We start from the raw sequence: 26560 nt of genomic DNA on the forward strand, positions 1-26560 counted from the left end.
GAAAGCTGATTTGCCCCCTCACAGAACCCCAGAAAGGCTTAGAAATTTGATGAGCAGATGCCCTATAGAATGGAAAATAAATATGGAACTATGAACAAGGAGCTTTACAGAAGTTCTATTTAAGAAACAATGAGGTCAAAGTCATAGAAAAGGGAATCTATATAATTCTCACCCCTTGTTCATCAAGATATCACATAATCTCCGAGGTCAAAGGCAAGAGAAACAAAAGATAAAATGAATTTATGGGACTTCATCAAGATTAAAAGTTTCTGCACAGCCAAGGAAACAGTCAGAAAAACTAAGAGGCAGCCCACGGAATGGGAGAATATATTTGCAAATGACACTACAGATAAAGGACTGGTATCCAAGATCTACAAAGAACTTCTCAAACTCAATACACGAGAAACAAATAAACAAATCAAAAAATGGGCAGAAGATATGAACAGACACTTTTCCAATGAAGACATACAAATGGCTAACAGACACATGAAAAAATGTTCAAAATCATTAGCCATCAAGGAAATTCAAATCAAAACCACACTGAGATACCACCTTACGCCAGTTAGAATGGCAAAAATAGACAAGGCAAGAAACAACAATTGTTGGAGAGGATGTGGAGAAAGGGGATCCCTCCTACATTGTTGGTGGGAATGCAAGTTGGTACAGCCACTCTGGAAAACCGTGTGGAGGTCCCTTAAAAAGTTAAAAATTGAGCTACCCTATGATCCAGCCATTGCACTACTGGGTATTTACCCCAAAGATACAGACGTAGTGAAGAGAAGGGCCATATGCACCCCAATGTTCATAGCAGCAATGTCCACAATAGCTAAATCGTGGAAGGAGCCGAGATGCCCTTCAACAGATGACTGGATTAAGAAGTTGTGGTCCATATATACAATGGAATATTACTCAGCTATCAGAAAGAACGAGTTCTCAACATTTGCTACAACATGGACAGCACTGGAGGAGATAATGCTAAGTGAAATAAGTCAAGCAGAGAAAGACAACTATCATATGATTTCTCTCATCTATGGAACATAAGAACTAGGATGATCAGTAGGGGAAGAAAGGGATAAAGAAGGGGGGGGTAATCAGAAGGGGGAATGAAACATGAGAGACTATGGACTATGAGAAACAAACTGAGGACTTCAGAGGGGAGGGGGGTGGGGGAATGGGATAGACCGGTGATGGGTAGTAAGGAGGGCACGTATTGCATGGTGCACTGGGTGTTATACACAACTAATGAATCATCGAGCCTTACATCGGAAACCGGGGATGTACTGTATGGTGACTAACATAATATAATAAAAAATCATTAAAAAAAAAAAATAAATAAAAAAAAAAAAAGGAATGCCATCAAAACTAACCTCAACCTTTTCCTTACTCAGAGACACTGCATTTTTTCAAGTGGGAATATAAAATTTTGGTGACCTTGGGCAAACAGGGCTTGGCAGTAGTAAGAATGGCTAGGAAATGTTCAATATCAACCCAAGGGCTTTGTTATAGCCTGCCAAAAGGGTTCATGAGCAGACTCTCCCTCCATCGCTCACGGTTTCAAAGCCTCACTTTCTACATCACGTCCTAACATGCGCCAATACCTTCTTCATTATCAACATCAGAAGACTTTGCTGTATGAGAATCAAGTGGCTTTTCTGACATTAAATGGCATACTAATATAAATGATCATATTTATTACCATTACAATCAATTCTGCTCAAGGTTTTGAGTTGCAAAACATCAGTTTGTATTAGAGAGAGATGCCTTTCATAACAAAATGTCAATTAAATCTTTAACAAGGCTGCATGCATCATGGTTTTGTTACACCCTTCGATAGCATTATCTTCATAAGTCATGACACCTACTGTATGACCAATTCTGTACATGGCTCTGCTCTGCTCTCCGTAAGAGGACCTCAGGTTGCTTAGGACTTTGAGCTACAAGAAGATGATATCTGCATCATTTTCCTTGTGCAAGATTATTTGTAAACTAATTTTGGAAGAATGTCAATCAATGCTTTTGGTATTTGTTTTAAAATTCAGAAAATAAAACAAATTATAGCCCAGATTGCTTCTGCCATGCTGGTAGAAGTTATGAGATTTATTCTCTGGAAAAGACAAGCCTCTGGAAACATGAGGAAGAAGAAATGTTGAGCAAACAAGGGGAAGGAGAGAAAGTCTGCTTATTCCTCCAGCTCCCTTTTACATTTGACTTGTTTTACCCTTTGAGGTGCTTGTCTGAGGAACCTGAATCATCCACCAGTCAAAACTGAAAAACGCTGACAGTCATGAATTCCCCAACAAAATGTCCTGGATGATGAAACCAATCAGCCTACAAATTCCACTCAGACACACACAGCTTCTAGCCAGGATCTGTTTTGGGTTTTTTGTGTGTGTGTGTTTTGGTGTCTGCAGTTTAAATATGAACTGACAGCCAAAGGTCACCAGCTATTTAAGGAAATCCTCTAGGATAAAGGATAGAGACCAAAATAAACCAAAAGATAAGAGGTTGTTGGCAAAAAGAGAGACAAGGTGACGAAGAGAAATTTTCAAAAAAATATCACTAATATTCTGAGAGATATAAGATAATAAATAATCTATAATACAAAAATAGCCTGCTACAAAAAGAGGTATTATCAAAGAACAGAGGTTTAGAAGGTAAATCTCTCAAAAAGTAGATGAAAAATAACAGAAGGAAAATGGGATAGAAAAGATTAGAAAATTAAAAACTCAGTCTAGAACGGCCAATCTTTAAAAAGTTTGAGTTTCAAAGACAAAAGAATGAACAAACAACTATAATAGGAGGGAATGGGAAGAAAGAATAGCAATAAAGAAAGAAAAGGAAGGGGATGTAGAACTTTTTTTCTTTAATTTCCTAGTACCTAGAATTGCAAGATATGAGTTTCTAGACTGAAAAGGCCTACAAATTTCCCAGCAAAATGGATAAATAAGACCAGTCCCAGTATAAGTCATCACCAGGTTAGAGACTACTGAAGACCCCCAGAAGATAAAAAAAAAAAATTCCCAAAAAAGAAAGAGAAAAACAACACCAGCTTGCATGTAAAGGCTAAGAAATCAGAAAGAAAATGATGTCTCTCTGTGTGCTCGAAGTCAGAAGACAGTGCAATGTCCTCAAACCCTGGGATAAAAATTGTGTCTAACCTAGAATGCTACACAAACAAGTATAAGGGTATTTCTGGATGTGAGGACTTAGAGAGTATACCTCCTAAATACTCTTTTTTTTTTTTTTAAGATTTATTTATTTTAAAGAAACAGAGAAAGAAAGAGCAAGAAAGAGAGAGACAGAGAGGGCGCCTGCACGCAAGCATGGGGAGGGGCAGGGGAAGAGAGAATCTCCAGCAGACTTCCCCCTAAGCACGGAGCCTGCCATGGGGTTTGATCTCATGACGCTGAGATCATAACCTGAGCCAAAATCAAGAGTCCAACGCTCAACTGACTGAGCCACCCAAGAGCTCCCTTCCCAAATACTCTATGGCAGAAGCAGTGCAGTGATAAAATGGAAAAGTAAACTGAGGAAACTAATTTAGGATCTAGGAATTAGGGGATCAGAAAAAAGAAAAGAATTGAAAGGAATTCCCAGAACGATGGTGAAAAATAAACACAGGACAGCCAGAGAGCAAGGGGTTGAGACTGAAATCGTAGGTAGCCTCCCGGGCAAAAGGTGGCCAAGAACAAGGGCTTGACAACATACAGACTATCTTATCAATGTCAAAGGTGAGTTATCTTCTTGATAAAGGGGTGAGTACGAACCAGCAATAGGCGTATAGAAAACTAAGCAAGCAAGCAAACAGATAAAGACAATGATTAATTCCAGGTTGGGGGGAATTTTACATGGAAGGCAATAATAGTGTTCAACTAAGTTGTGATAACTGATACCAATCCAGTCAAAATTCAAGACAACACAATATCAGTGTGACGTTGGGGAAAGAAAGTGTGTGCACCAGAGAGAACAAAATGAATGGAGAGAGAGAGAGTGGTTGGCGAGAGAAGACAACTCCTCACTTCCATCATGGAGAATCAGTAGATACTTTTCAGTAAGCATCGACTAAGTATCCACTAAGACACCCTTTATGCAGAGAAATGCAGGTGATGCTAAAAAGAATCTAAAAATACTGAATATAGTTGGTTTGGAGAAGGAGAAATGGGGAAGGGGGTTATAAGGGTGCTTTTCTCTAAAATTTCTAAGAGTATCAGAATTTTTCATCTCTGTGCTATATAACTAAATATCAAATCAAATAAAAACCACTAGTGCTTTTGCTTTGGCCTGTTATATAAATGCACAGAACAATCTGGTTTCAATCTTGGAAAACAAAAGCTGTTACTAGAGGCTCTGGCTTGTTCTCTCTCTTTTTTCTTTCTTTCTTTCTTTCTTTCTTTCTTTCTTTCTTTCTTTCTTTTCTTTCTTTCTTTTTGAGAGAGAGAAAACGTGCAAGTGAGCGGGAGGGGGGAGGGGCAGAGGGAGTGGGAGAGAGAATCTTCAGCAGGCTCCATGCTCAGTGCAGAGCCTGATGAGGGGCTCAACTTCAAGACCCTGAGATCACGGCCTGAGCCAAAATCAAGAGTGGGATGCTCAACTGACTGAGCCACCCAGGCGCCCTCCCCGCAATCTGTTCTCTCTCTGGGGGGGTGCGGGCGGGGAGTGGTGAAGAATGTTTGGAAGACCAATCACTTTCTATTTTTCACAAGAAAACAGCCATATGGATAAATTGGTTAAATACCTTCTGTTGAAAGTTTTCAAAGCATATCATTTCTGAAATTTCACTCTTTCAAAGTCCAAAGTCAGACTGAATGTATGCTGACAATTTGAGACACATGAACACTTTCCAGTTCATTTATCAAAACTGTTTAGACGATGTCAGAAGTATAGTCTACTCTCCAGTCTAAAAGAGATCATTGTTAGCCTCTAAACAGTAAATAAAAAAGAGACAGACACACACACAGGAAGAGAAAAGAAAAAGAGAAAAGAAAAATCCACTTATGCAATAGTACTTTGCTTACAATACCACCTGTGCATAGGAAATTATTTAACAGAATAATTTTCATTTCTCTAATTCAAACCCCTGGTCATCTTCACACTAATTACAAAAGCTTCTTTAGCCTACCATAAATACCATTCACCTTTTCCTCAGAGTCAATTAAGTTTAACATTTCTTTGCATTCTTAGGCAGTTTAATTATTCTTTTTATTTTGGGGTGTAATGATTTTTTACCTACAAAAAGGGAGGAGGGATGTTTATTTACTAGATTCTATTTTGTATCTTCTCCCAAACCCCCACTGCTTTCAAGACTTCCTGTTTGTCACATGTTCCAATCGCCCTAAGGAAAACCGGGAGAACCCGCTACCCGTGCTTAAATTACAGCTATAGAGCTGGATTGTGTTTAGGATTTAAGATGGTACATGGGAACACAGAAGACCATTTTAAAGTAGACTCATGGATTTTTTGATCCAGGAAGATAATTCGAAACTACTTAAACTAATCTCTTCATTTTATGTATCAGGAACCTTAAGGAACAGAGAAGCTAGCAGGTGTCTTGCCAAAGCTGCTGGCCAAATTTCACACTCTGAGCAACGGGGCTGGATCAAGGTCTTCACACATTCCAAGGTCTTCGATGACACCTGAAGAAAATCTTTCTAAATGAGACAATGGCCAAGTGAACATGGTAACTTGCCAAGTTGTGGTTAGAGCAAATTCATCCAAGTTTGAGAGTTCTAAGATCTGAGAACCTCAGAACTTCTTGCATGCGTACTTTCTCAGATGTTTGGTGAGTACCATGGTGACTACTGTTGCTTTGCAAATATTTGGCATTCTTTTTAACTCTCAAGAAGAAATGGATCATACCTGTTGTTCCGGAGGTAAAAATATAAAGATGAGGAGCCTTGAGACTTGAAGCTACATGGTAGCTGCGTGGCACGGGCTTGTCAGATGCCGTGCTCAGTTTTTCTTTGAGTGAAGTTACACCTTGTGGAACAGAATCGTTCATCCCCCAAACAGTGATACCTTCTGGGAGGTTCGGAAGGATTTCTTCTACAGTTCCAAGCAAATCTAAAAACCAGAAGTTTAGGAAGAGATAAATAAAACATAAATCTGAAACCATTAACTTGTGTTTTCTTTTCTCTGTTGGAACAGAGATAAAATGTCACTATGATGCTGACTTCCTCTTCATTGGGATAGTGAATATCATAGCCATTTTATGATTCTGATTCATTTTGATTCAAATTGTATTCTGGAGACACCATTATTCAGATTATATTTTTTTCCAATTTTTAAATGAAACTCTATTTTTATATTCTGCTTTAAATCTACACTCAGGATAGCACAGTCAACATTTTCATTGAAATATATCTCAGTAGCTCGTTATTCCACAAAGCCATCTGTATGTCACTGTTTAATTCTACTACAATGCAATACAGTCGGGAGACTTTCCTGACCCCTCTGGAGTCATAAGATCATTGTGGTTTAGAGACGGTTTCAGAGCCAAAAGTTAAGTGAGGAAATTTAGAGATGCCCTTTTCTCTAGATCAGGATAACGGAAGGTGAAAGTCTTTGAAAGCAAAAGGAGGAAATGAATGCTTTTCGTAACAGGCAATAAAGTCCCCAGGGCCCAGCAAAGGAGCAACAATGGCAGGTGAGAGCAGGTGGAAGATAGCAAAACCTCCATCGGCAGCGTGCGATCCAAGGCCCACCTAGAACCAATGCCAAGCAAAATGGAAAGCAAGAAGTAGAAAAGCCTGGAACACGGGTGTCTTCGGGACTGAAGAACTTGAGAGTCTCACAAGACCAAGGGTCTGGGCTGCAATTCAGGTTTCAGAAAGGAAAAAAGGATACACCTCCCAGGAAGCCTCTACTGTAGAAAAACCTCTACTGGAGAGGAGAGGCTATGTTGCGTTAATTTGGGAGACTGAACCCGACCTTTTTCATTTGGTCATTAACATAGAAGAAAACGTTATTTGCTGAGGAGGAGCTGGGGTGAGAAGAGAGACAGAAGGTGGGGGCGAGTCCCCGAGGAGCAAATACTTATTAAGGTATTCAGCACTCTGTAGTATAGAAAAGAAGCAGAGCATTATCATTCCCAGAAAGTCTTCTGTATAAGCCAGTGAGGCTCATATTTTTTTTCTAGAGTAGAGACATAGTTATTTATAGTCTTTAAATACCTTTAAAATTTAACAGTTCTCTACTTTAATATGGATCTCTAACACTGAAGTTTGACTTTTATATTCCACAAAGGTGCTCCAATTTGAGTTTAGTATTCCTGTAAAATGTCGCACTTGTCTAAGATACAAGGGATTTCTGAGTGCTACATTATTTATCTTAAAATCTACCTTAACATCCTTAGAGACAGCAAGCAGTAATATCCCACTGGCCTTTGGAGTCAATGCAAGGAATCCCAGTGATTATCAGTAACTGCCAGAAGCTAGGAAGAGGCAAAGGAAGACTTTTTCCTAAATCCTTTTGAGGGAGCAGGGCCCAGAAGACATTTCATTTTGGACTTCTAGCCCCCAGAGCAGTGAGGGAATAAATTTCTTTTGTTTTAAGCAACCCAGTTTGCAGCAGCCCTGGAAAATTAATACACCAAGTCCCAAGTTGATGGACAGAATTGTTACTCTAACCTGTGGCCAATTATCCCTAATCTATACATGACCTCATAAAAGAAATCAATTATAAAAAATAATGTTATTTAACATAAAATATACCCTGGTTAGAAGCTCGAGTACATGTAAATATGAACCTTTCCATCCAAACAATTCTATTTTTTTCCTAAATTTTTAACAAAACTTCAAAAATAATTACAAGATCTATTCTGCTTTGAAGCTGAACTCAGTGTGCTGCATTAAACATTTTTTTGGAAATGGAAATCAGTATCTGGGAACCTCAAAAAGCCATCTGTCAGCCACTTCTACTATAATATAATATATTTGAGAAAAACTCATGATTTAGTTCCTCACAATCTATAATCCAGATTGATCACCAAGAAACAGCAAAAGAAACATGTCAAATTAGACCAAGCAGTTCACAAATAAAACCTGTAATATGACTAAGGAAACACAGAAAATGATAAAGAGTTCATATGTCGGGGTAGGGAGGCAGACTGGGACTTGAACCTTTTTGAATTAACTTTAATTTCTATCACAAATCCACATAAAATAAATTCTAAGAGTCCAGAGTTCCCCCAAGCTTACAAAGCGTGTTGCTAGCCATAGATTGCTTCGGTAAGAAGTGAAAAATCACAGGCAATCCTGAGGGAAGAACAAGCCACAAATAAATGAAGAAAACAGGACAAACAAATGATCGAGACTTTCTATTTTCTTTTAATTTTGTGTTGTCCTTGTTGTTTTTGAGAGGGGAGGGGCAGAGGGAGAGGGAGATAGAGAACCTGAAGCAGGCTCCGCGCCTAGCACAGAGCCTGACTCAGGGCCCAACCTCACAACCCTGAGATCAGGACCTGAGCCGAAATCAAGAGTCAGATGCTTAACCCACTGAGCCACCCAGGCAACCCTAATTTTGTTTTAAAGACTTTTTCTGGCAATTTGAATGTATAAGTACAGGTCTCTGAACTGATTCATTTCATTATCTTAATTTCAAATCTCTCGTCTGTAATTGTAAATTAACAGCATAAACTTATAAAATGTTTTTTTGTAAAGATATGTAAGTCTAAGCAGTCAAAATAAGTGCAAAGAAGTTACAATATGATTAATTGTGGCTCCAAATCTTTTCTGGAATTGTAGAGTCTAAAGAAACACTTGACGTTCAAAAACAGTGATGATTTTTAGAAGAAAAAGGAAGTGAGCTGATTCCTAAGAATTAGAGGAAATACAATTCAGTTCCCTTCATAGGTTAAAATTAAATTGACTTGACTTAGCTGAGACATTCAGAATTCTATAGAATTTTATTAAAGTATTTCTTCAGTAGTCGTAAGTAATGTGGTTGAAGATAATGAAAATTGAAATAAAATTTTGAACGGTCTTGTAGAGGATAAAAAATGACAATTTATTTATCACTGTCAATCTTCCTTAACACAATGAAAAGGTTCAGTGTTATATTGAAAGTAAATTCTGAATCTTAAGTCCTGACACAAAATAGCAGTTGTTTAAACACCTCAAGGATACTTTTCAGTGAAGGGTACTACCATCGAAACCTGTCGAACTGTAAGGACCTCAAACGAACAATGTAACTAATCCGTAACTCCGCTCACGGCCCCTGGTGCATAGACGCTGGGGTGCTGAATAGAGATCTGGTTATGGGATTAAGCTCTGCCCATGTGATCCCCTGGAGATTCAGGTCTTGACAGAAAACTGTTATAAGAAAATGAGACATCTGAATATTCTATGACCTTGAACAAAGTCTACCTTACAGGATGAGGCTGTAATGCAGAAGGTTTTCACAGCAATAGTGTCCTTTTAAGAAGCACGTATTATTTCTCAAATATGCAAGGCACTTCATTAGGTAGTGCTGTGAGCATCAAAACGGGTATATTAAAGGGCTGCCTGGGTGGCTCAGTTACGCACCTGACTTCAGCTCAGGTCATCATCTCGGGGTCCTGGGATCGAGTCCTGCATTGGGCTCCCCACTGTGCGGGGAGTCCGCTTCTCCCTCTCCCTCTGCCCTCCTCATACTTTCTCTCTCTCTTAAATAAATAAATAAAATCTTCTTAAAAAATAGGTAAATTATGATCGCTGCTTATGATCCTTCAGCACTTTTGGTACCAGTTAATTTGTTTCTACCTCATCTTGTCTCTTATTTACATTACTGACACTATAAATGCAATGAGTAAAATTTAACATATCCCTTTCCTATGCCATTAGTATGAATTATGTTATTCATCCTGCATTAAAAACTCTTAAAGTTATCTTATTCTACATAAAACAAGCTAATGCTTTCAAAGGAATAGCTTGCAGTTCTTAATACACTGGCAAGCACTGAAACTTTGAGGTGTGAAGACAACTTATATGGAATTCCAGGACAAATGGTTACCTTGAGTTTCCCACATTCCAAAGCAATAATCACACAGAATCCAAAGTGAAATTATAGATCTCGCTTCATGCTTATAAATACCATTCTACTACGTACAGCAGCTCAACAGGTTTTTTATAGAAAGCATGGGCAGGCTCTGGTTTTCAACAAAACTGATGCTTAAGTAAGCAATGTCCTGAGGCAATTCATATCCGGCCAGAAACTCATCTCACCATAAATAATATGCCAGCTATTCTAACAAATATTAGTTTATTAATAATCATAACCTAACCCTAGGAAGTACACAGAAGCACAAATCTTCTGATTGTGATAACATATTCTTCCCAGAAATGATCTTATTAGCTGTCTTGAATATATGCACACAAGTTGGTAAGTGGGTTTACGTGCTTTCACTCTCAGCTGTCCCCATATGTTTTGAGCGACAGAGAGCATATTTATTATGGGTAAAATTGTGCAAGGAAGTAAAAAGTAGAACACTTCATTTGATTTTATTTCCAGCACATCTCCCATTGCCAATGAATAATTATTACCCAAATGGGACCACAACACCATGATGTGTTTGGCTTGCTGTTTTTCATTGACAAAGGAGTAAAAACTAGTAAATGCACAGAAAAGCTCTCTAGACACAGACTAACCAGTAAGTAAACTATAAATTGGTAAAAAGGCAATTCCGAGGTAGTATGTATACAAGATTCATATCCCATCAGAGTTATTTTCCACATTCCTTTCTGGTTATAAATGCAAGAATCCTCCTTTTCTTGGCCAGAGAAGAGCTAACCATCTGGCTCCTAACTTGTCTGACACCATTCCAGCCCTGGGTGCTGAGGGTTGGGAAGTAGATATGGCCACAATGCTACTGGGGAGGACAGAACAGCTGCTTAAAACCAGTTCGCGTGGGTCACATGCCATGTGCCCGCATCCGCCACCTGATGGCCTTCTGTCCATAGCAAACGCAGACGGTCTTACTTTGCATATATGTCTCTGTCGCTATGCAATTAAAAATAATTATGGCGACCATTTATTGACTATATACGATGGTCCAGGCACTCTGTTGTGTTCTTTACGTTTAATTCGCACAAGACCTACTGATACTCATTGACCATCTGCTGTGTGTTAGCAGTCAGTTAATGGCAGAGTTAGGCTTCAAGCCCATGTTTGCCTGACTCCAAGATGTATATTTCTCCCACTTAGTCCTGCTACTTCTCTGAGCAGGCACAATCTCCTTTTAAATAGTTTTTGCTCCTGCCAGCATTCAAACATCATTCTCCTACAGTGAACACATGTTCGGCAGATAATGTAAATAAGAACCCCACTCAGTGTCCCCATGATCAGAAAAGAAAAAAACCACAAATGTATCAGTGCTTAGAACACTGGCTTTTCCAGCAAGTGAACCATGAAGCTGCTTAACCTTCCTACTGAAATGAGCAATTTTCTTTTGGAATGGAGGTCATCTTTGAGCTGAGTCTAAAATGGAAAATAAAAATGCAAAACAGCCATTCGTTCTACTAAATATAAGTAAAAACATAAAAATGCCCTAAAAATGAAAACAGATAGATGTGAGGATATCACGATACCTGGATTAAATAATAAAAGTTTACATGAGCCATGTATCTTATCTATCTGAATACATAATCCTTTCTATAAAACTTAAAAGGTCTTTATTTTTCCTCTAACCCTTCCTCTTGGTCTTTAAAAAGCAGATGGCTTTATGGCTGAAAGTCATTTGGAGAATTACAATGGCTTGGATCGTTAACTGGAACATTTGCCCTGCACAGTCTGAATGCAACAGTTCAGGAAAACTAACGGGGCAAATCTGCATGCATTACTGTAAGTTATTAGAGCCATTTCTTGTGAACAGGAACACAAAACCTGTCCAAACATGTTGATACTATTGAATCTAAAGTAAGAGTTCAGGGTAATATTAATATATATTTTTTAGTTACCCACTTAGAATAATTTGTGTATATTAAGAAAGGAGAGAGGACAAAATACATATATGCAAGTAAATCTGAAACTTCGCGGATGCTTAGTGTGTCTAAAATGCTTCGTACTTTTGGGGAGTCATGATTCTAACAATTAGCAAATTAATATAAAACAACACAACAAAGAAATTCCACTGATATATCTGCTATCAAAATCAGTTACCAAATGGACAGCAGAGGGACGATTTATTAGCAAAAATATGCAAGTAAATAAGAAGTTACTGGGAGTCCACATGTACCTTATACTTTTTCATGAGGTCATTCATTCATTCATCCTGGCAATAAATATTTGTCGAGCAACTCCTCCATGCCAAGTTTTGAGAATTTAGCAGCGAAGAAAACAAACTTCCTCTGCTCTAAGATCTTACATCCCCATTCTGGGCCTAGTCCTCAAGAGTCCACACAAACAGCAACTAGAACTTGACCATCCCACTGGGCGGCTGTGAACAGCCATACCACACCTGACACAGGAGGGGTTAGTGGAAAAGGTACCGAAAGCAAGTAGGTGGATAGACGGATGGTGAGAGACAGTGAGGGAAAGGGGGTGGGAGCAGGAAGGGATGGGGAAGGAAAGGAAACAATGGCAATGGGGGAAAGAGCAGGAGCAGGAGGAGAAAGACAAAGGTGTACCCCGCAGACCTTCACATCCGAAAATCCCGGCTCCAATCGGTACGTTGCTTCCTCTACATGTGTCAGCTTGAATGGATGGCTTGCCCGCTCTAAACCATGCTTTCCCTACCTTTAAAACAAGGCTATGGCTGCGGTGAGGATCACGTAAGACAATATATATATATAAAAACAATGTGTAATTCATAAAGTACTTTAGAAATGGAAGAGATTATTATTACTGATTATTAACATTATTATTATTACTGCTAAAGAGATCAAAGAATATAATTACATAGACTTTTTAAAGTGATATACAAGCATCCCAACATTTCCCTTTTTATTCTAAGTAAAGAGAAAAGCATATAGAGGTAGATGATAATCTTGGCCACAGGCACTACTGGCAATAATCAAAGTTGAAATATTGGGAGGAAAGGACCAGGTTTAACCTAAGACTATCTAATTTCCAATAAGCACTGAAATTTTCCAGGGAAATCTGAAATGCCATTTGATACCTCTTCAAAACCACATTGTACAGATAGAAAACTTTCGGGGCGCCTGGGTGGCACAGCGGTTAAGCGTCTGCCTTCGGCTCAGGGCGTGATCCCGGCGTTATGGGATCGAGCCCCACATCAGGCTCCTCTGCTATGAGCCTGCTTCTTCCTCTCCCACTCCCCCTGCTTGTGTTCCCTCTCTCACTGGCTGTCTCTATCTCTGTCAAATAAATAAATAAAATCTTTAAAAAAAAAAAAAAAAAGAAAAGAAAACTTCCTAGCAAGTATTTTTGAATCTTCAGACTGTGAGAGAAAGGGATAAGAGTCTTAAAAATATTTAATTTTTTTCTAATTATCTGTATACGAAAAACATGGCATCTTAATATTGGCAACCTTGAAGTAAGTCACCTATTTTTATGTAACTGGAATGCATAGTTTTTCATAGTTACATCAACAGGGGACTGGCAGCCTCAGAAACAACTAGGTTATATATATAGTACAGCATAGTCTTACATCAGAGATCAGCTTTTGAATCTTGGCTCTGCAAACTAAGGTGTGTCAAACTAGACACATCCTCGGTGAACTTCTTTCCCTCTGCTGCCAGTATATAGCTCTGTACCTGCCTCGGAACCACTGAGAGTACCTTTTACATAATCTTTGTTAAAGACAGTAACGATTCGCCTGGGTAGATTAGTTGACATCTTTTCCTTTGACTTATTCCTGAAGACAGAATTATAAGACCTTATTTGGGGGCTCCTGTGTGGCTCAGCTTGAAATTCGCTTGACTTCAGCTCAGCTCATGATCTCGGGGTCCTGAGATGGACATGGTTTTGGGCTCTGCGCTCAGCAGGGAGTCTGCTTGAGATTCTCTCCCTCTGCCCCTACCNNNNCTCACTCTTTCCCTCTGTTTCTCTAAATAAATAAATAAATAAAATATATTTTTTAAAAAGACATTACCTGGCCTGCCTATAAAACCTGTTTGAAATCGGTTCTATATAACTTCTGGAAAATAAAATGTTGTTAAAACATACCAAAGTAAGGTGTTCAAGGTCCAACGCCAAACTACTTACCAGCCTTTCTTATAGCTAATACCAAATTAGATTGTAGCAGCAAAATCCAAGTAAGTTTCCTTATTAAAAGCCTCAGGTGACTTCATAATAATAATAATAATAATAATAATAATAGCAATTATTTCAATTCACCACAGCTCCAGTTAGTCCATACCAGGCACTCAGCTAGTCACTTTACAGAAGCTACATCACTGAATCTCAGAATTACATTGTGAAATAGATTGGTATTGTCACTATTTTACAACTAAGTAAAATGAGCCCCAGGGCAGATGATGACCTTTTCCTCAATGACACAGCTAAGAAGTGGTAGACCATAAATGAAATCCAAATCTGTCTGGCTTATCTCCATCTACACCCTCTGACTCACTTCTTTCTCAATACAGCTTCCCTGTGGATATAATGGTTTAATGATACATGTCCATTAGAAACATTCCACGAGACTCTAAGACCTCTAAAATTTAAAGCTCTAAAAACGGTATGTATATATTGTTCACTAATTTGACTCAAGATGCCAAGAATACAGTATTTCAGGCTAAGAGCTTCAAATACCAAAACAAAACAGAACCAAAAAAACCCCACCACCACCAACAAAACAACCCCCCCAAAACACAAAAAAACAAAACAAAAAACTCCCAACAACCTAGTAATTACATAAAATACAATTTGGAATTTATATATTCTAAAGACACACTAAAAAGAACTGTTAATAAGATATAAGGTTGGTTTCTCCACCTATCTATTACGAAACAAATTGACTAAATGGTTTTGGCTTAAAACTCCAGCATCCCAAATTGGCTTTTATGTATAAAAACTACTGTTGGTGTGAAAGTCAAAAACAAGGAAACAACGCAATTTAGTTACCGGCAAGTAAAGCAAAACTTTGGCACAAGTAAAACTGCAAAATCAATTGGCCCTAATTAAGCAACCACTCAGTCAAGAGCAAAGTTTGACTGCTTTTTGTTGAGAGATAATCAGCCCTACACACTTCGAGAGGAATCCCTCAGGAGACTGGCAAATGGATGTTTCTCAGGTTGGCTTCAATAACATGACCATGGAAGTCTTTTTAGCGATACTCTGGCCCTCTTAGTTTGCTCTTGTAAAAGGAATTTATGGCTTTATCCATTTTTAGCGCAACCTAATTTTGATATGCTCTAGAAACTGCTATTTAAATTAGACTGAGCAATAAAATATTAGAATATATCCAGAGATGAACGATATTTTTTTTCTGCTCCAATCACATTTATCACCTGCCCCTGTTCATCATGATGTCCAAATTCTGTGTGACTCATTTAGCCTACTTATTGTTACAGTTCAGAGGAAGTTCACCACACTAGTTAACCTCTTTCCAAGATAAGGGATTGAATTTCAGTCTTGGAGAATATGAATACTGAATGAAAAAAAATGGAACAAAAAATAGACAAGAGAGACTATTCAGCTTCTCCACTCCTTTAGATTAAACAAAATAAAATCAGTGCTTGAGAGTAAACATTTTGCTACTTTCTCAGGTCACAAGTTGGGCTGGAAGGACAAGGGGAATGAGCCAAAATGAAAGTCTTGAAAAACTAACCCTTGTACTATACATCACCTAACCTCTTATTGTGTGATATGCAAGTGTTATATGATAAAGGTTACTTGTAAAGTTCTATACTTTGGAGATCGCTAATGTATAAATGTAGATATTTTTTCCATAATGCTCTATAAATCTAAAAATTCTCTATGAGGTGTCAGTGTGTATCTATTAGTCTAAAATACTTAAGTACTTTCACTAAGGTCCTTGCTGGGGATCCTCTCCTCATCCTCCACCGGCCCATCTTCATGCAAGAAAAAATATGCATAAATCCATCAGATTATACCAAACAGGTATCACTGGTCATACTTCAAGTCCACTTGGTTGTGGGATCCATCTTCCTAGGTTCTTTGTTAATTAGGTATTCAACCAAAACCTTTTCTTTGTAGTTCTTTGTCAATATGTGCATCCAAAGCCTAACTTCAAGGGAGGAGGGAGAAGACTAGAACCTACTGATAGAAAGAAAAAAAAAAAAAAAAGAAAAGGATGACAGACGGGGGGGCTGGGGTAAGAGAGAGGAAGAGTCTGCCAAGAGCCCACCCACTGGCTGGGAGATGGGAACCTAACCTTGCTAGGCAAATCCTAGCTTGCAAGCAGTGCAAAATAAGAGCAGACATGAAGATAAGAATTCATGCAATTCAGATTAAACATATTTGTTCTTCAAATGTAGTCAACCTTGATAATGTTACTATTAGTGGCAGGTAGGTATTCTGCCATGAAATCAAGATAACTTCCCTACTCGTCAAATAATTTTGTCAGATGGGACAAAATTTAAAACTTACCAAGTTCTATCTCTCTGTGTTCTTGCATTCGCTGAAGGCATCAATAACAGTAAAACTGCCCCCTCTCCCCAAACAGTAAGAAGCAGAGAATTCAGAAAAGTTTTCTGAACCTCTCTTGGTATTTACTAATCTACAACAGAGTAAGTGATGGAAATGGAAAGGGGAATTAAACTGCCAGTCTCAGAATGGTAAGCCTGTTTTGTACCCTTACTATGCACACTTCATCACACCCCCAAAGTATTAATTGTGAACTGTTCTAACAAAAAAGGGCGGGGGGGGTGACCTTCACCCCATACTTTACCTGCGCCTACCACGAGGGCCCTGGGCTCGCAGCAGCGGATACAGTGCAGAAGGGAGTTGGAGCGAATGTTGGAATTGAGGAAGGCCACCACGCAGCCCAGCTTGGCCAAGCCGAACCACACGTGGACGAAGTCAGGCTCGTTGCTCATCAGCAAAGCCACAGTGTCCCCCCTTTTCAGCGTAGAGTGGTTCAGGAAGACGTGGGCCACTCTGCTACTTCTTTTGTCCACATCCTGATAGGTGTGGATGTCTCCCTCATAGATGATGAATGGTTTCTGGGGCTGCTTCTGGGCAAGATTCAGGAATTTATCCAGGACAGTGCACAGTTCCCCTTTCAGTTTGTACATCTCCAACCGAATTCCATAGCGTACCACCTTCAGCAGGTACCAGAAATCTTCCCAGAAGTAAGGGAACACGAGTTTCTGCAAGAAATGCAGGAAGACTATTCCAGCTGCTAGTCCTGTTAACCATGACAGGAGCATGGGGGCCACCAGAACAGAAGGCAGCTCTGATCCCAGCCCTTCTCTTCAAGTGAGCTCTCCGCAGAGACCGCAGGTCCTCCGGGAGGGAGAGGGTAATCTTGAGAAACAGAATCAGAAGGGTGCACAGAAGTCGCCCCAACGGATGCTGGGGATAAGGCTTGGGTCACCTGGCAGATGAGGGGAGAGCGCGCGAAATCAACGCGGGGACTCGCAGGGTCCTCGGAATCTAGGAGCCCAGTTCAGCGCCCCTGGCAAAAGCCGCAGCTGCGGCCCGCGCCCTGCGGGGTCTTCTGGCCCTCTCCAGCCCTCTCCTCGCAGGCTGGGTCAGTCCCCGGAGCCTCTGCGGCCCTCAACGAATCCCACCACCCTCAGGAGAACTACGTCCAGGGGCAGATGCTCTTCTGGGATAGGCTTTCCGGCGGCTGCAACTCGGAGGCTGAACTCGAGCCTGGAGAAGCTGGGGTGGCGACGGTTGAGAAAGGCAGCGGCTTCCCCTCTTAACCCGCCAGAAACCTCGCGGGGCGTCTGGGCCACGCCTCTGTCGGGGATGCCCCAGGTCTACTGGGATCCGGGTCCGAGCCCCGCCCCCGCTCCGCCCCGCGGCCGGGCGTCCAGCCCCTCCCCTGCGACACACCGGATCCCGGCGAACAGCTCACCGGTGACCGCCGCGCCCGCTGGGAGTGGTTGCCTCCTCCCCGGGCCGCTGGTCCCCTCCGAGTGTTCTTGGGCTGGTGGATCTCTCCTCTAAGCTACCACGGAGGTGTTGTCCGCCTACCGCCCGCCTCCAGGCTCGCAGCCAACCCCTGCTCCGAGCGCCGCCGCCGGGACAGCTCGGGCCCCCTCGCCGCCTCCTGCCTGGGCGCGCGTCCCGCCACCCCCGCGAGTGTGCCGTAGCTGGGTCCTCTGGTCGGGAAAGGACCGTCCCTGGAGGGAAAAACGGGGATCCCCGGAAGTCGTGGAAAGAGTCGAGGGCAACCAGGCTGCCGGAAATGGGGCGAGAGAGTTCATTCACTAAACAATAAAGGAACTAAACTAAACTAGAGGCTGGAGAGGCGATTGGAAGAATTAAAACATACGTATTTATAAGTATATTTATGTATGTACATATATCCCTACGCAAAGAGAGAGAAATAACAAAAAAGCTATCTATGAACTGGTCAGGTCAAGGAATATTTGCACTCTTTGATCATAAAATACAAAATTGGATTGTTCTACAAGAAGTACTTTTAAAATCTTATAGGTTAGAATTGACATTTATATTGAAATTGTATCCTTAAATAAGTGCCTACAAGCGCTTTTTGCAAAATTTTACAAAAATATTGATTCATGTGGGAGCTTAAATCCATATCCACACCCCTTTTATTATCTATCTACCTATCTATTTATTTAGGTATAAGATACTGTAGATAGCTCAGTCGGTTAAGGGTTCTACTGTTGATTTTGGCTCCGGTCATATCTCAGGTTCTTGGGATGAGCCCAGGATGGGACTGGTGTTGGGCATGGAGTCTGGGATTCTCTCTCTCCCTTCTCCCTCTTTTTCTGTTCACCCAGTCCCTCTCTTAAAAACAAACAAAACAAACAAAACCAACCAAACAAAAAAGCTATTTTCTGTCCTTAAAAATAACTTTTTTTTTCATTTGATCGTTTAAACCATTACCAGGACTTCAAACTAAAGATTCCCAAGGTGAGAGGGGAAATGGAGAGGAAACAAGTAATTGTAAAGAATAACAATAAAACTTTATGCAATGATGAAATTTTACTGAAGGTAAGAAACTGAGGGCATTTAATTACACATTTTTTTCTTGCAGACACCATCATCCCAGGCCTCTGCTTTTTTAAGAAGCATGAATACATGGTTAATTGCACATAATGAAATGATTAAGCATTGCCTCACATTTCCCTCCTTCTGTCTTATGTTCTGCAGCTGGGTTCTCGCTAACTTCAGATTTCCTAATAAAGAAAAACCTGATAACTCCAAAGCAGACTCTGGTTTATTAATCTGAAAATGATTATTTTAAAATCACAGTGAAGAGCCCAGAAGAAAGACAGGCTCTTTAATCCTATTTGTGCATATAAAGAAAATGTTTTTTAAGTTTACCCAGAAGCTCTGGTCTTCTCAATCCAAAAACATCTTCTCAGTTAAAAAAAAAAAAAAGTGTTAGTATCAAGTCAAGTTTTCAACTTGAAAAAGCATCTTTGAAATTTGATCCTTTTCTCTCCTAGCTGTAGTCTGATTCAATTAGCTCCTGGAAAACAACATTTGTAGCAGACAAGATACTATGGAGCAGTGGGTTTTAGGCTTTTGGATTTCCAGCACAAGTAAACTCTGTCCTCCTCTAGTGCAAAAAAACAACTAAAGAATCATAGGTTGCCGTCTTTTAATTTGTTAAATTAAAAACATTAAGCACACATTAAAACAATTACCATCTACTGTCACCATTGTTTTATAAAGGGAAGGATTTATTTCAACATTAAACACAAGGAAAGAATACTATTATAATAAAACACAGTCTTTTAAAATAAAATTAGCTTCATGTGTTACACTTATTTTTCTCATCATGGGCCTGCTAACATCATCCCAAGGCACAGAGCTAAATTTTTAGTAACTACAGATATAAGTGAGTTAAGAAAATATTTGGCACTATGAATGCAAGACACTTTGATTCATTAGGAGAGCTACAGCCTATGTTGCCAAAATCTATATTGGCCAAGACCAATTCCTTGCCTGAAATCTCACAACAAAAGAAGGAATCAGTGAAAATCTTGGGACAGCTAGCAGTATTATATGTACTATTACATCAGCTCATATGCCTGTTCCTGTTTTTTCTATAAATTTGGTATTCACTTTCAAAAAGAACCAAAGACAGCTAAGTAAAATAGATATAATCATTTGTTACAGTTGTTAATTATTGTAAAATGGGGGTCAGACAGTAAGAATAATTGCAAGTGAATAAATTTATCATTTAAAATAGAAACAAACACATGCGAATAGTCTAGACATTTCTATTAACATTACTTTTGATCAGGGACAATGCAGTATTTCTTAGGTTTGCTTTTATGAAATAGAGAAATTTAATTTTTTCTTTAATGTTATTTGAAAATAAATATTGTGACTAAATGCAAATCAATGCAAAAAACAAAACAAAACAAAACAACCCTTCCTTTATTTTCAATGTAAATATGCTCTCCTCTTTCCCCATTTCTGATTTGACTTCCCCTCTAACCTGCTCCCAATCCCCTCTATACCCCCAATTCTGTTGAAGATGAGTTGTTTAATGAGTAGATAGAAGCAAAACTGAACAAAAAGCATCATATGGTAGATCCTGACATCTTAGGCCCATAGGATTTTACTACTGTATCTTAAGAACTCTGACTTTGTGTAGACAAATTACTTGTGCCCATGAGAATTCTAAGGAAATTCTATGGCAGTCATATTTTGGATTACAGGAAATTTTGGGGGAAAAGGTAGAGGTTTCAAAATTCCCAAATGATGCTATGTTAGTACGAAAATACCACAGCAGGTGTATGCCATGGGCCAGGAAGCTGAGTTCCAAGCAGTGCTTGGGGAAGGATGTGGGAATGGAGTGGACCGTGTGAGGCAGATGGATGGTGAAATGAAGCTGGGAAGGGGTGAATGCGAGACTTATTAACTTAACACTTCTGTCCAGGGATGGGGTCTTGCTCAGGTTTTAATCACTGTTTTAGTCTCTGGTCATAGCTTGGTTTTTGATGGGAAGCCTAACTCTTCCTACAATCGGTTTGTTTGTATTAATGAACTGTCATTGCCTACAAGATTATTCCCCACAAGGACTCATGAAGCAAACTCAACATTAAAGATGAGAAGTGGGTTAGAGAGTTGGACAGTAGTAACATTACTACATGTCTTTGACACATCAAACACTTCTTGAAATATAAAAGTTTTATAGCACCATGTAAGTGATCCTATAATAATAGTCTAGGGAACAATTCTCAAACAAATTAAACCTTTAACTATTATTTTTGCCGCAGACCAGAAACTATGCCTAGAAACTTTTGCCGGTCAGGATCCTGCCAAGAAGATATGTGTTTTATCCATGAATTTTAGAAACCGCTTTCTTATATCCAGGTACTTCTGTCTATGATAACTTCCCCTTCCTCGATATTGGTGTACTATTTGGAAGGGATGTTTAAATAAAGTTTTACATACTGATTCTGAGTCCTCGGGGTAGCTTCCTTTCTATTTTATAAGCCACCTACATGGAAGCAGGTCATATGATCATTAGTAAGATAAAATCAAAGAAACTCTTTGACAACTTTTACTGGGAATTAACAATGTTCCAAATATCACAGTGAGTTGTTTTGTGGGCCCCTAATTTTGCAAGTCCCACAGTGTCTAAGATTTAGTCTCAAAGGTGTGGGAGGGGAGAGTGGGACTTCTGAAGTCCGGAGTGTGTATATCACTTCTTGACACATCGAGCAAATTTATGACACTTTAAATTTTTTCCCCAACGGCTTGATTATAATAATTATTTCTCCCTGCTCCAGAGCGGGTACTATTCTGCCAACTTCACCTTGTGCCTTCCCACTTCGGGGTCAAGGCAGCTGCTCCAGCTCCTGCCAGCTCCCAGCCTTCAAGAGGGAGAAGGGCAGGGGACCGAAGGAGTCGCCTTAACTGTTGTTTCATCTCTTTAGTTTCATTTTTCAGTTTTTTATTAAATAAAATTTACAAACACACATAAAGATAGAAATAATACAATAATGATCCCCCTACCAAACCGTCATCACCTGGAGTTCGTGACTGTTAACATTCTGCCCCGTTTGTTTCAACTCCTTTTTTCTGGAGTATTTTTATTTCAGACAATATAGCATTCCCACCCTGAATATCTCTAGGTGCTTTTCTGAAAAAAGGAGATTTCACTCCCCAATCACCATACCATGATCACATGCATTAAGATCAACGCTAATTCTTTAATACTATCTAATACTTAGTCCATATTTAATTGCTTCCAAAATGTCTTGGGAAATTGGTTGTTCTAAAACCAGAATCAATTCAAGGTCTAAAGTCTAAGTTATCTTTTAATCTAGAAGAGTGCTTATCACAATCTCTTTAACTTTTCTGCAGACATTTCTTAAAGACAACAGGCCAGTAGTCTTATAGAGTGTCCGACCTTCTGCTTTGATCTGATTGCTTCCCCATGTCTCCTTTAAAATGTTCCTCTGTCCCCCCACATTTCAGGTAAACCGGTAAATAGACCTAAAGACTTGGTGAGACTCAGGTTAATCATTTTTGGGCAAGAATATTTCATAAGAGAATCTACATACTTTATATTGTATTACATCAAGATAAACATGCTATCTAGCTGTTGTGAATCAGACAGCCTATCATTGTTGATGAAGAAACATACCTTACTGTATACACTGATATCTATCTGGTTTTGTGCCTCTAATGTACTCTGGTGACTACAATCTGTCATTATGCAGTGATCCTCCTCATTTTCTTTCATGGCTGTATATACTCCATCATGTGGTGAATAATGTAACTTACTCAACTTGCTCTCCACTGGTGGGCTTGTTTTCAGCCTTTTGCCATTACAAATAGTGTTACAGTTAATGAGTCTATGCACATGGCGTATATATTTTTTTCAGTGTATCTTTGGGATAGCTTCCTAGAAATGGGATTGCTGAGTCCAAGAGAAAACATGTGTAATTTTTCTGAATATTGTCATTTTCCCCTCCATATCAAATGCCCACCATCAATGTATGAGAGTATTTGGGAAAAGCAAGGAAGTCTCTAATGACTACTTTCACTAAACTGGCAATACCAGGAACTACATACAATGTTTCCACAAATATGTACAAGTTAATTCACGTTCAGTATTGTAAAGCATTTGGTTCTGTGTTCTGACACTGTTATTGAAGTGTTTCATTTTTTTAAAAGATTTTATTTATTTATTTGACACAGAGAGAGAAAGAGAACAAGCAGGGGGAGCAGCAGAGGAAGCAGCAGGCTCTCTGCTGAGCAAGGAGCCTGATGCGGGGCTGGATCCCATGACCCTGGGATCATGACCTGAGCTGAAAGCAGATGCTTAACTGACTGAGCCAACCAGGCACCTCTGCAGTGTTTCATTTGTACTGAATATAATTTTTTCCTTTTATTTTACATGAAACTATATAATTCAAAATCCACATCTGTGGTATGATTTGGGCAACACTAAATTTCCAGCCCTTTTAGACAGTAAATTACAAAAACATATTTAAAACAAAAGCTAAAGTAACAGATCTTCTCAAAGATGAGAAATAAGACAGCAATGTGGCCTCAACACCCAGACCACACACTTCAAAGAGATAGGCTTCTTCAAATTATTACAAGAATATGTGTTCTTCAAATAGTCCTTAAATTTGTATGGAACCAGAAAAGGCCCCGAATCGCCAAGGAACTGTTGAAAAGGAAAAACAAAGCTGGGGGCATCACAATGCCGGATTTCGAGCTGTACTACAAAGCTGTGATCACAAAGACAGCATGGTACTGGCACAAAAACAGACACATAGACCAATGGAACAGAACAGAGAACCCAGAAATGGACCCTTGGCTCTTTGGGCAACTAATCTTTGATAAAGCAGGAAAAAACATTCGGTGGAAAAAAGACAGTCTCTTCAATAAATGGTGCTGGGAAAATTGGACAGCTACATGCAAAAGAATGAAACTTGACCACTCTCTCACACCATACACAAAGATAAACTCCAAATGGATGAAAGACCTCGATGTGAGACAGGAATCCATCAAAATCCTAGAGGAAAACATAGGCAGCAACTTATACGATATCGGCCAAAGCAACTTTTTCATGACACATCTCCAAAGGCAAGAGAAACAAAAGATAAAATGAACTTGTGGGACTTCATCAAGATAAAAAGCTTCTGCACAGCCAAGGAAACAGTCAAAAAAACTAAGAGGCAGCCCACGGAATGGGAGAATATATTTGCAAATGACACTACAGATAAAAGACTGGTATCCTCGGGGTGCCTGGGTGGCACAGCAGTTAAGCGTCTGCCTTCGGCTCAGGGCGTGATCCTGGCATTGTGGGATCGAGCCCCACATTAGGCTCCTCTGCTGTGAGCCTGCTTCTTCCTCTCCCACTCCCCCTGCTTGTGTTCCCTCTCTCGCTGGCTGTCTCTATCTCTGTTGAATAAATAAATAAAATCTTAAAAAAAAAAAAGACTGGTATCCAGATCTACAAAGAACTTCTCAAACTCAATACACAAGAAACGAATAAACAAATCAAAAAATGGGCAGAAGATATGAACACTTTTCCAAAGAAGACATACAAATGGCTAACAGACACATGAAAAAAATGTTCAAAATCATGAGCCATCAGGGAAATTCAAATCAAAACCACACTAAGATACCACCATATGCCAGTTAGAATGGCAAAAATAGACAAGGCAAGAAACAACAATTGTTGGAGAGGATGTGGAGAAAGGGGATCCCTCCTACATTGTTGGTGGGAATGCAAGTTGGTACAGCCACTCTGGAAAACAGCGTGGAGGTCCCTTAAAAAGTTAAAAATTGAGATACCCTATGACTCAGCCATTGTACTACTGGGTATTTACCCCAAAGATACAGACATAGTGAAGAGAAGGGCCACATGCACCCCAATGTTCATAGCAGCATTGTTCACAATAGCCAAAGCGTGGAAGGAACCGAGATGCCCTTCAACAGATGAATGGATTAAAAAGTTGTGGTCCATATATACAATGGAATATTACTCAGCTATCAGAAAGAACGAGTTCTCAACATTTGCTGCAACATGGACCGCACTGGAGGAGATAATGCTAAGTGAAATAAGTCAAGCAGAGAAAGACAATTATCATATGATTTCTCTCATCTATGGAACATAAGAACTAGGAAGATCGGTAGGGGAAGAAAGGGATAAAGAAAGGGGGGGTAATCAGAAGAGGAAATGAAGCATGAGAGACTATGGACTCTGAGAAACAAACTGAGGGCTTCAGAGGGGAGGGGGGTGGGGGAATGGGATAGACTGGTGATGGGTAGTAAGGAGGGCACGTATTGCATGGTACACTGGGTGTTATACACAACTAATGAATCATCGAGCCTTACATCGGAAACCGGGGATGTACTGCATGGTGACTAACATAATATAATTAAAAAAACATTAAAAAAAAAGAATATGTGTTCTTATTTGTTACAGAAGGCACATACAAATTTTGGTTCATTTAATTAATGATATCCATAGGCAGCATAATATCAGATGAAAACCTAAAAGTTACAGACAAGGAATTTCTGATGCATGCCAACAGGAAAACTTGTCAACTCTTTAAAACTGGCTTTTGAACCCAGAGAAGGTTCCAAAGCCCTCATATGGATTTTTCTCTGTGTGGAAATTTCAAGAATAAATCTATAAGTTTGATAATGCATTCCTTTGCCAGGGAAAGACACCCAAAAACAAATGGAGAAAGCCTGGTACTTTCTCCCAGCGAAGGGTTTTCAACAAAGTCAATATCAGATTCTGTGGCCCTGTTCCAACAACCTGAGAACCAGTACAAACACGGTACCTGATGCCCTTCTTTAAAGATCAGAGTACAAGGATACAACTTCAGCAGTAACATGCTGATAGAACTTGTGGATAAATGATTTACCTGGGGCTCAATGATTTATCTAGAAGAGGGTAAGAAGCACAGTTAGACCTGGCTGCTGTCATTTGGCCACATAATTTGTCAAAACTTGGGCCAAGAGTGCCCTCATGCAACTCAGGACCATTTTGGACAAGGCTCTAGAGGAAATGTTAATTAATTAAGCCATCCCACCGGGGAGGCTTATGTCTCTGGCACTCTGCCTGTGCCCCAGCATAATACTGGTGGATCTCCAGCAATATTAAGCATGCAGTATCTGGGCTTCAGGGTCATGTGGTGATGCTCGGCTGAAATAATGACCCACATTGGACAGAATATATTAATCTGGTAGACCAGATGAACTGAAGCATTTTCTGTACCTGCCCTTGACCCCCAAGAACCCTGGGGTCTGGTCAGTGGACCCACATATTGGTCTTCACACCCATATTAGCTGAGGTTGCCCAATTCAACCCTCCCTGATATGAGTCATCCTCAGAGCTCTCCATTTAAGTCTTTATGTCCCCTGGCTTCCAAGGTCACACGATATAAAACTAAAGAATTCTAATTCATATTCCTCTCTTACAGAGTTCTATTTAGTACTCACCACTATGCCAATAACAAATGCAGCTAAAACTGTAAGCTGAGGGGCACCTTGACTGCAGTATCACCCAGTGTATCTCTCA

General features: G+C 39.8%; 1 protein-coding gene across 1 annotated transcript in view; it reads right to left on the reverse strand.

Moving 5' to 3' along the window:
* SLC27A6 (solute carrier family 27 member 6) overlaps nt 1-17784 on the reverse strand; it is a 74695-nt gene extending 56911 nt beyond the window's left edge. Inside the window, exons 1-2 of the mRNA XM_040622514.1 lie at nt 16790-17784; nt 5857-6060 (exon numbers count right to left, since the gene is read on the reverse strand). Of these exons, the coding sequence (XP_040478448.1) occupies nt 5857-6060; nt 16790-17270 (685 nt within the window). The 5' untranslated portion in view covers nt 17271-17784. The remainder of the gene's footprint in view (nt 1-5856; nt 6061-16789) is intronic.
* Between the last annotated feature and the right edge of the window lie 8776 nt (nt 17785-26560).

This window comes from Ursus maritimus, unplaced genomic scaffold, assembly GCF_017311325.1.
Source record: "Ursus maritimus isolate PB19 unplaced genomic scaffold, ASM1731132v1 scaffold_5, whole genome shotgun sequence".
Classification (NCBI taxonomy): Eukaryota; Metazoa; Chordata; class Mammalia; order Carnivora; family Ursidae; genus Ursus; species Ursus maritimus.